At 35.4% G+C, this 10,850-nt stretch overlaps 2 protein-coding genes across 2 annotated transcripts; both read right to left on the reverse strand.

Annotated features, from left to right (window-relative positions):
- Window positions 1-1,151: 1,151 nt before the first annotated feature.
- Window positions 1,152-4,908, reverse strand: LOC112568628. The gene is made up of 3 exons (XM_025246025.1): window positions 4,594-4,908; window positions 4,080-4,220; window positions 1,152-1,482 (listed from the first exon to the last, which is right to left on the reverse strand). The coding sequence occupies exons 1-3, from the start codon at window positions 4,862-4,864 to the stop codon at window positions 1,274-1,276; spliced, it is 621 nt and encodes a 206-aa protein (XP_025101810.1). The 5' UTR covers window positions 4,865-4,908; the 3' UTR covers window positions 1,152-1,273.
- A 1,845-nt stretch (window positions 4,909-6,753) lies between these two features.
- Window positions 6,754-8,370, reverse strand: LOC112568530. Its single transcript, XM_025245843.1, has 3 exons — window positions 7,933-8,370; window positions 7,259-7,615; window positions 6,754-6,899 (listed from the first exon to the last, which is right to left on the reverse strand). The coding sequence occupies exons 1-3, from the start codon at window positions 8,087-8,089 to the stop codon at window positions 6,754-6,756; spliced, it is 660 nt and encodes a 219-aa protein (XP_025101628.1). The 5' UTR covers window positions 8,090-8,370.
- Between the last annotated feature and the right edge of the window lie 2,480 nt (window positions 8,371-10,850).

The raw sequence follows: 10,850 nt of genomic DNA on the forward strand, positions 1-10,850 counted from the left end.
TTTGGGCTTATCAAATAAGTTCAAATGATATCCAGGATATGAAAACTTTAACCAATTCTTATATTTAATGTCTTTTAATCACAATATGGGGGAAGTTAGAAGCTACACAGTAACGGATAAATCAGTGTAGGGATGAATGGATGCATAAGGAAGCTGAAGTAAGTTACATTTACTGTAAGAAAAGTTACGAAATAACAAGTTCAATGTCGATAGTCATCAGTCATCAAGATGGAGGATACTTTTGTATAGACATGTTTCTTCCTGTTTCGTTACTTCTACTGCTGCAGTATCAATCAATCCATTCATCCATAAATTTAAATAAAGAAGATATACTCCAAAACTGTATATTATTTTTTTTATTTACGCAATACCAACAATCAATGAAGCGATCAGCCATAAAAGATCTACTGCAATGCCCTGAAGAAAATTTTACAGTATTTTTTTTTCTTCTGCAAAGCAAAAGGTAATTTTATTTATAAAAAATCGTAGATGAACTAAACCATTTCCTCTATAGGAAATCATTAAATGGCTCATTAAATGGCAATACTTTTACCCTAAATTGACCATCATCGTAGCTATGTCGGATCTGTGATTATGTTTTAAAGTTTTGTATATGACTTTTGTGTAAAATTGCCATTCACATTTTTTAAACATTATCATTTTCCTGAACGAACTGGGCGTTCTTGTACTGACTATATAGTAGTAACTGCAAAGGAACACCACTAAAAAACATAATTACAAAAAATTGTCCACATTGAATTTGCTAATATGTATATTTATTGTTTTCCCTTCTTCCTACATCTTGCTCGTAAAATAATAACCCACCACTTAGCATCTTTTAGAAAGACCTCTTAACATGTCTTCCAATAAAGTCTGTAAAAAAGTCGTAAAAGATAAAATTATTCCAGATAAGAAAGTAACAATGCATACATGCAGAAAATGACTAAAAAGTAAATATAAAAATGAAAGGATAAGTAACATTTTTAAAACATAGAAGCCATAGACTTGGCACGTTTTAATCTTGATAAAATGTGAAAACTTGGTTCGTCTTACATAGTTTTAATGTACTGCTTATATTTTACAGATTTCCCAAGAATCGTTTCATACCTGACAATTCCACAATTTGAGTCACGATTTTTTTTAAACAAAAAAAAGGTTTACAGAATGAGTGAATTATATTTAACAAAATCTCATCAATCAGTGGCAAGTCTGTTTTGAATTAAAAATCTCCTGCTACTTTCTTAGATAGAGTGAGAGTTAGCAACTTCCTCCGTCAGGTAGAGTAAACTTGCTTGATTGTGCTATACTCTGTAGCTTCGTGTTTGGGTGCTGGAAACTGTCGCCTGTTGTCAAACCTGAGTGACATGTAAGTCAGGCCATCCTGGTTTGTCCACCTGTCCTTATTCACCTCAGTACCACTAGAGCGAGTGGACGCAGACGTCCTACACCATCCATCCCCCAAACCTCGAATAATGAAGGGCGCTGAAATATGTTATTCGTTTCTCAACATTAAATTTAATTTAATTTTCTTAGTGTGTTTTCAATAAACATAATTTAAAAATCGAACTTAAAATATAATTTGAGCTGTAAACGTCTGCGCCCAAAACCTTTCTCAAAAACTCACGATAAGCTGTAACTTATTTTAAAAGGAGTTCAGACTTTAAAGTGACTCAGAGGCCACTGTGTAATAATTTGTTAAACTCAGAGGGCTTCAGCTAATATGTGTCATAGAAATTAACTTGAAATGAAGCTACTTTGTATGAAATTACTACTGTCAGGAAGCAATTCTATTTGTAAATGTTTGTTTACTCGTTTCGCTGAAAGCGCGTATTTGACACAAGGATAAAAGGGTTACACTGGACATAGCAGCGGGTAGATATATAAATAAATTTGCAGTCATTGATGGTTAATAGTTAAAGAGATTTCGGATTTTATGGTAAATATTAGTCTGAAGTGAAGAGAAACATAACAGAGTTTGAGCTTTTTTGTTACAGTAGTATTTAAAGAAAAATGGCATAGCTCAGCACAAGGAACTTTTCTCAGTTGAAATAAAACTGTATTCATCATTAGCATCATCATTATTATCGTCTTTGTTGCCTTCCTTCTCGCTAAAAAAATATAGATATATATATATGCTGTGAAATGTCTGTCTCTTTTGCTTCTTTCTTCCCTCACTCAATACTTTGGTCGCTAGCATCGAGTTCTCTCTCTCTCACACACATACACACAAGCATGCACATGCACTGCACGCTCTTGTGACTGAATACAAGTGTATGTGATGAAGCATACAATGGATTATTTATAAGGAAATCTGATTTTGATAATACGGCCCTCAATTTAGTGAACCTCTAATTTTTTAGATTTTTTTCCCGACAACTTTTTCAGTCGTGAAGGAAGTTTTAATAGAAGCACAACAGTTGCAATTTCGCTTTCCACTTTCCTTCAAAGCTTGTTCAGAATTGTTTAATCTTCAATTCTCATATATGTTCCTGTCATTTGTTTTTTTTTTAAGGAAATATTCTAATTCAAAAGACATTCAAAAATATGTTTAGTTTTGATTTTTGTGCAGTTTAGTAAAAACAAAACTGCATTTACTACCTCTTTCAGTGCAAGTGCACAAATGTGAAAGTTAATCTAAAATTCAAACGATAAAAAAGTATGCCAGGGTAGCAGAATTTAAAAAGGTGCTACCTTATATCTCTAAAAAGTTTTTGCTGAAGATATGGTGGTTTGAAAGACACAAAAACCAAGCATTGTCTTCGAACTATTGTTGTAAATGCATACTTTGAAATAACTAAACAATTGCCCTTTCAGACACACCATGGAAAATGATAGTGAGATTACTCATCTGCCACACAAGCAGTCTTACTGTGTGAAAGCAACCGTTGAATAGCATACTATACAAACACGCCAACGTACAATCTAAGATGCTTACAAAAGTAGTTCAAAAATTTGTTAAGATGATTGTTATGTTAACACACCCTGCCTAGTTATACATGGAATAGAAGCATTATAGTAACAGTCTTCAGTGTAATATTTTTTGTATTTGTTATATTTATTTCAAATCCATAAATAAACAATAAGATAATAATCACAGACAAATAATATATGACTGGAAAACGGACAACACTATTCCCCTACAAAAATGGCGCTCGGTGCACACAAAAGTTCATCAAGGTTGTAATATTTCTCGTACAAGCAACAGGATATTAGCAGCTGATCCCGTAAATATTATAATTACAGAATATAAAAACTGATTACAATGTACTTGAGAACTGAGGTGAAAAATTATCCAATGTTAGTTCTGCTGAGAGGCGAGAATAAATGTTTAAAATTGCAGCCGATAGAAAGTAAGAAAAGATATTACTAAACAATAAAATAATAAAAATGTGTCGAAATGAGTAGTTATGCTTACCTGTGGGTTATTTTTCGCACAATTTGAAAAGATTTTTAAAATGGCGTTTCGATCGAGCAGTAGTAAGACTCTGGTTTGTCATAGCTAATACTTTGTATGTGACACCTGTTTAAAGGGATTATTTTAGAATATTCAGGTTCCCCCCTCCTTTCATCAACTAAACCCACTTGTAAAGTGTGAATCACTCAGATCTTGAAAGACCTTTCTATCAAATTAGTATAACCATGCCAGAATACTCGGGGTAACACCGTAACATAATTCATGGTTTTTTTTATTTTGTACCAGAATAATAATAAGAGTTCTGAACTTAGTGTCTTAAAAGATGGAGCTGATAACCATATCTATTACAGGTGGGTCAATTCGTCAAAGTGACTAAGGAATATAATGATCTGCCACATCATCAGAGAAGACAACACACCTTAGCACTTTACTAAAGTTGTCCTTTTCGAGAATCTACCCTGCAACTCGCCTAAAATTTTCAGGATAAAAATCATCATGAACTTTTTAAACCACACTGTTTGGCGAAATATACGGTTGTCTTATGTCTTCTGATTAATTTAGTTATCTGTCACTAAGCGACAACACAAACACAGAAACAAAACAAACACAAAATAAATGCTTAACATTTCATATATTATTTAGTTTCAATAATTATAATAAATACCTTTTCCTTTTTTCCTTCGCTTGATGACGACAACAATAATTACGACAGCTGAGATGAAAAGGATGACACCAATAACTCCACCAGCGACAGCCGCCATGTTGGTGCGTGAACCCTTAGGGTCGTCGACTGATAACAAGTCGACTGATAACAAAGAGGGAGAAAATAACTCAGTTTGGTCCATTTTCAGAATTCTGCGTTGTATAAAGAAAGTATGTGACCATGCCCTCTGAAGTTAGAAGATCGTTAGTAAAAATGTTGTCTTATCGCGACTCGATGCAAAAAATTAAGAAGAAATGTTTTGATGAGAACGAGGATGCAGAGGCAAATGATCCGTAAGACTAAATAATAAGAACACAAGAGATACGCAAAAAGTTTCTAAGTCAAAGTTTTCACTCAAATACACCTATAAAAATGAACATTTCTATTTAACATTCTTGAGACAATTTATATGACCGCATGCCCTCATAACCCTTATAAATATAAATCTTTGTTGTCACATTTTTTAAATGCTCACCATGCCTGATCTCAACAGTGAAGTTTTCATCGCCGACTTCATTGATAATCTGCACCTTGAGGGATCCAGCTGGTATATCAGAGGGAATGATGAAGATCGTCAGCACACACCTGGACAGGTAGCGGGTCTGTACATCAACCTTACAGGTGAAATTCGTCATCGGCTTAATATTCACGTTAGCAGCTTCACTGCTATTAGTAGTTAGTCGTGTAAGCCATACACCCCAGTCACGTGGTATGGGGTTAGAAATGACCTCGAAGGTCAGCTCCATTGGTTTGGTAGAAAGGTTGAGCACCTCGAGATGCCTGGATGAAATGTTCCTCGGCTTGCCTGTTAATGACACAGAGAAAGAGAGAAAAGCACACATAATACACCCACACATAATCGTATTTACATGTATAAACATGTATAAACATGTATAAACACATATTCGTGTTTACATGCACACACGGGTAGATTAAAATCTGTGCAGGTATATATGTCAAAACACTGTTTTCTTCAAAATTCGGTCACAACATTCTCAAAGATCTTTTCTTTAATGTGCTTGTCTATATTTGATTGCAATCACGCGTATCTGCACATTGAAAAAATTTAAATAAATATGTTTTAGTGTATTACATAACATAAAAACTAATTCACGGAGTTTTGATGTTGAGTCCCGGGAAATTTTCTGTAGTGTTTACTCTTTACAGTCCAAAATTTCTGAGGTTTGGCCGCCGAAAAGGCATAAGTTTTTAATCCCACATGTTAATTGTTAAAAGTATTATAGCATGGACGATTAAAGGGAATAGCATAAAGTTTTGGACGATAGACAAGGCCCACACAGAACTACTTGTGTTTAAAATCTTTCAGTCCTCCACTTACACTGAACATCAAGGCTGAGGCTGACCAGTGTGGTCACGGTCCACTGACTGGAGCAGTTGTTTCTTGTAGAACATGTGTAAGAGGCTGTGTCTTCACATCGAGCGGCGATCGTGTGGTTGATGGACTGATTTCTCTGGAAGACTACACCGTTCTTACATAAAGTCACCTGTTGGATGTGTTTCCCATTTGACTGGCACCTGAAATGTACTTGGTCTGTCTCTCTGACTGTCTGGCTGCCATGCTTACTGTTTATTGAAAAGACTGCATCTGTGTCAGTTTCTGAAACAAAGTTTATAAACGTGAACATAACAAACAGGTCAATGGATGTTCACATTTTGGGATGTAGTAGCCGAACCCTACTGTCAGTTTTAACTTTACAGTGAAACTTTTCCGCTAATTGTGAAAATTTCTCTAAAGAAAACGCACCACAAAGGAAAATAATTTATTTATTCCAGAGGGTTTCTTGATATTTTTCTTCACATATCTCATGCTTTAATGTGTGAACTATCCCGAAAAACCACAAATACTTTTTCATGCTTCTATGGGTTTTAATGATTTCTTAGTCGTTTTGTTATAGAGCTTCTTGTTTATTTTTAAATTAATTCTGTTTTAATTCTGTTTTTACCTCCACTTAGCATAAAATCAGCTTGGTAAACATTCCCTGAAAGCATTTATTGATTCCTTTAAAATCTCTGTTAAGAAAAAAATCAATGGAAATAATTTTTCTTATATTCTTTATCTCAAAAAGTGAAGGCCAAAGAATTTCACATTTACCAGCAGGAATTAATTTGTTGTTCGTTGTAAAGATGACAGGGTAGCTTCGACCGCCTGGTGAGACAGTGACAAACAAGCTGTTGTTGACTTCTGGTGAAAGTCTTGTGTTGAAATAACAGGAACCTGACACCTTCACTTCACTCTCAGTGATCTTGTTACTGGTGGGTAACGTCGTCATGGTGACAGTTTCTAAGCTTTCGTTCTAAAACAATATTGTGAAGAATGTTTTTGTATTTATAAAGACACCTTCCCTGTAAATGGAATAGCAACAGATAAAATTGAATACATATACTGACACATCATCATCAGCAGCAGCAGTAGAATTGCTGTTATTATGTATGTTGTTTAAAGAGCTTTAATTCTTATTTTGGGGTTAAGCTCTATCTAAACTTTATTATTATTTATCATCACACAAGATGGATTTTAAGAAGAACATGTGTGAAAAATATTAGAAAAATATGGCTTGCACTCACATTATGCTCTGTACAACAACATTGAAACCGGCAAATAGAAAATAATTTGCTATTTGTTAGCTCTCACCTTATCCCTCACTACAAGCAGGTGACACTTGTAGATTCTACGTGACGAGTAGACGCTTCCGATGACACAGGACACATTTACAGACAGAGTAGTTTCAACTCCTTCACATGACACATTCTCTGGTGAATCTGTTAAATGCCACACTTCAGTAACTTTAAATATTCCTAACGCAGATGTAAAAAATAAAGTAGAGAGAAAAAATAACCATGCACACACACACACACACGTGTGAATGAGAGAAGAAAAATTGTTTGTCTCTCCCTCCCTCTCTCCCTCCCTCCCTCTCCCTCCCTCTCTCCCTCCCCCTCTCCCTCTCTCCCTCTCATATATTTTATATATAAGTAGATAAACTATTGTTTAATTTATAGTTGTGGATAAAGAATACGTACTGACAAAAAATATAGCCACTGACGTAAACGAAGAATACTAGAACACTTAGTTGAGTAAATATGTCAAATACATAATCTATCGAATAAAAACTACTCACACACGTAGTTCAGAGTACAGTTAGCTGATCCGATGCTGTAAGTGTTGTTTATAAGAACACATTCCAGACTGCCGTTGACTAGCTCAATATTCTCGTGTATCTTCGTGTTGTTCTCAGCGTTGACGGTTATTCTTTTACTGTGAGCTCCTGTTACAGTTGCCTCGAATATCTCGCTGAATGGCGCCGAGACTAACATGGTACAGCTGCTTTGCGTGCATTCTGCAAACCTGTGAGACTGATTTTGATGCCAGTGTAGTCTCCATTGTATGTCTCCGTCACCTGTGCAGGTGATAAACGTTTTCTGACCAGCCACTACTTCCACGAGGCCTTCATTGACACACTGCTCAATTTTTACTTCTGTAAAAAATGAAGCAGAAATAATGCTAGTATTCTACCATGTGCCTCTAGTGTCTCTCTCGCTCTCTCCTTCTTTTCCTCCTCTCTCTCTCTCTCACGACACATACCATCATTTACCCACTATTTGTTTCCACATACATAGCATGCGTACACTACATAATAAAATACAAACGCTAATAAATACATACCACACATAAATACATATAGTTATTGATGCATTATTTTATAAAAAGTAAGCAGTCAGTGACATTTTTTTAACAAAATCCTGACGGAAAGTATTTCGCCATTAATTTCTTAAGAAGTCTACACTTGATCACCTCTAGCCACGGCCGGACACAACTGAAGAAGTAAAGCTGTCCACAAAGTCCATACTCCGATGTTCCAGAACATTCTTACAAATCTTTGAGTATTCAAAAGACGTTGTGCCAAGACTTGTCTCTCCGTATCCAGACGTAGCACACAAACTGGTTTCATTTTGATGCCATTTTAATCAATTATCCACGACTGAAACATTTTCACTCCATTAAGGATGGAAACCGAAAAAAGTAAGGTGTCTATGCAATATTCATCTAAACATCAGGACTTGTGTCACCCACGATGTTGTAGTGTAGCACAGTTCAGATGTGTGTCAGATAACTAGTAAGAGTTTCCTTATATCTAACCAGCGGCGGCGGGTATAAGGATGTCAAATACCTCTATAATAATTAATGAAGCGCAGTCCCACCATCCCGCAAGTACGTTTCAGATACGATAATACATCTTCTATCTCTGTTTCTCCTTTTTTTTTTTTTTTGATTATTTCTTAATAACTATAAAATTGAAAATGATAACTAGATATCTAGCTTGTGTTTCACACGCCTAAAAATATATAATCTGATTTTTATACCTCTTAAAGCTGAATCATTTACGGAGTATATTAAGGGGGAAAAGAAACTAAATAATGAAAGGTGTATGTGTGTATGTTGTGACGAATTTAAAATGTTTTTATTTGAGCCAATTTTTTCGAAATATAGAACATCTCATTGAATGTGTAGATATTAGTATTTATAATTTATAATTTTTAGAGTTTATAAGTGGTTATTGTCATGTGCCCAAACGGTTACAAACGATTCGACAGCTGAACAGACATCACAGCACACAGTTAACAACTCATGCAGCACCGTTCATTTTAGGCAGCAGCCAAAAGCAAAATCTTGTGAAGAATGAGCACTTTGTGCACCAATACTAAATACAACACTAATAATCAACAGTATTTTATAATTTAAACGGTGGAACTTGCCTAACCGTTAGATTATTTAGTTTTTTCTGGGGTTGATTCATGATACTACTAGAAATATAAATTCACATTCGACAAAATGTGTTCTAATAAGGGGGACCTGTAAGTGGCTTAGCTTATCGAGGGATTTTATAGTCACCCGAAAGTTCAGGCCTTGGCGTGTTTCCTCGTCACACGTGGCTGGCCGATATGGTGGGAATCGCTCACTTCCGGCAAGGGACGCTACACACTTTCGGTAACATCAGTTAAGTCCCCTGAGAATGGGAGAATTGGCGAGACCCTAACAAAGCACTCGACTCAGTTCGTTTTAAATTATGAAAACTTTTACTCGTGATAAGGACATTATGAAACCTTGTCTTCCTGGTTTCTCAACACCATATTTAGAAAGAGCAGAAACCGTGAGAACATTTTCATAAAGCAAGGGTTTATTTAAAACGGTTTCAATGAGAAAAAAACAAAAAAAAATTAAAGTAATTCAAAGTAGCTATTTTTAGACAAAAGTCACAGTCTCCTGATTGGTTTACTCGATGATTTCATTAAATTTAAATTTCAACGACAGAAGTCCGCCCCACCCCAATTACCTCCAGCACAGTTCAAAATCAAAGCTAGAGCAGTCTAGTAACTTTTCACAAGCCTGGAAAAAGAAGTATTGTGAGTGTCACACAAACTGTTAAGTATAGACACCTTAATTATCACCTAACAGTTTTATCATCATCAATAATATTAACACACCGTAGGCTGTTATCATATAAACTTTTGAGATCTCCATCGTCAATGTCGAGCAGTTATTTCAGACCGTCAAGCTTATATTCACAATAAACATTAACAGAAGAACTAAGGATTTCGTCCTCACAAAAATACTCGAAGATGGTGTAAACTCAGCTAATTCACCAAACATGGATCAATGGGTGCACAGATTTTGAAGCTTATTTTCGGACATCTCACTGTTGAGTTCTGTTGTGTTCTGTTGTGTTCTGTTGTGTTCTGTTAGTGGGAAAGAGGAAGTGGATCACGGGAGCAACTGTAGCAAGACTTCCCGCAAGTCAGATGCTCAGTACAGGAAGTTTATTTTAACTGGTAAATAATCTTTGATAACTTTTGTTAGTTGTATTGCACTTATGTTTCGTACCAATTTTTTTTCGTTTTTTTTATTACCCAAATGCTCAGTACATGTATCCCCTAACAACTATGTTCGCACTGTACAAAACTATTTGAAATCCATAGTATATATAGCCTATTCTGTCATTCGCTCATTTTTCTATGTAAGCCTCCACTGGAAAAAATAACAAAGAAATAAATGATAAAATGTAATGAGAAGCGATATACAGGATAAGAATATAGCAGCAATATAGAGATGAGTGGATAAACAAAAACATAAGATGTATATCTACGAAATAACTCCTGACTTAAATCAATTGCTACACAACAATAAAGAGAGATTTGAAAGACACATCCTAGTGACAAGAAACCTGTGCATTTATTCTAAAAAAAGAAAATATAACAGTTGCTTACAGAGATAATACTATAGAATGTCTCTCCATCTGTTTGGCATGCGCATTCATTCAAACACAATAAAAACAGATCGTTTTACTTTTGTGGCGGCTTCCCCGCCCAGTTTGATATCAATATATTTAACAAAAGAAGATTTGTAAGTTCTCAACACAAAGTAATGAACATATAATATAAGTATAAGTATAACATAATTAACAAAATTTATCCAACCATCAGTTGAATGAGTTTCTCTTATTAGAGATTTAGCACAATTCACAGAATGTCTTCCCCCAACAGTCAAATGCTCTTCACCTAAAATGATCAAGGTATAAATTGTTCATCCGCCTGTTGCTCTGTTATCAATGGCTGTCCAGCGTCTCGGCAGAGGTACTAACAGCTCTACCAACATCCGGGTGCTCTCAAATCCGGGTGCAGCAAATAGTAACCAGCTCCCAGGCTGTCCTCGGC

This window comes from Pomacea canaliculata, linkage group LG7, assembly GCF_003073045.1.
Source record: "Pomacea canaliculata isolate SZHN2017 linkage group LG7, ASM307304v1, whole genome shotgun sequence".
In the NCBI taxonomy this organism is placed as follows: Eukaryota; Metazoa; Mollusca; class Gastropoda; order Architaenioglossa; family Ampullariidae; genus Pomacea; species Pomacea canaliculata.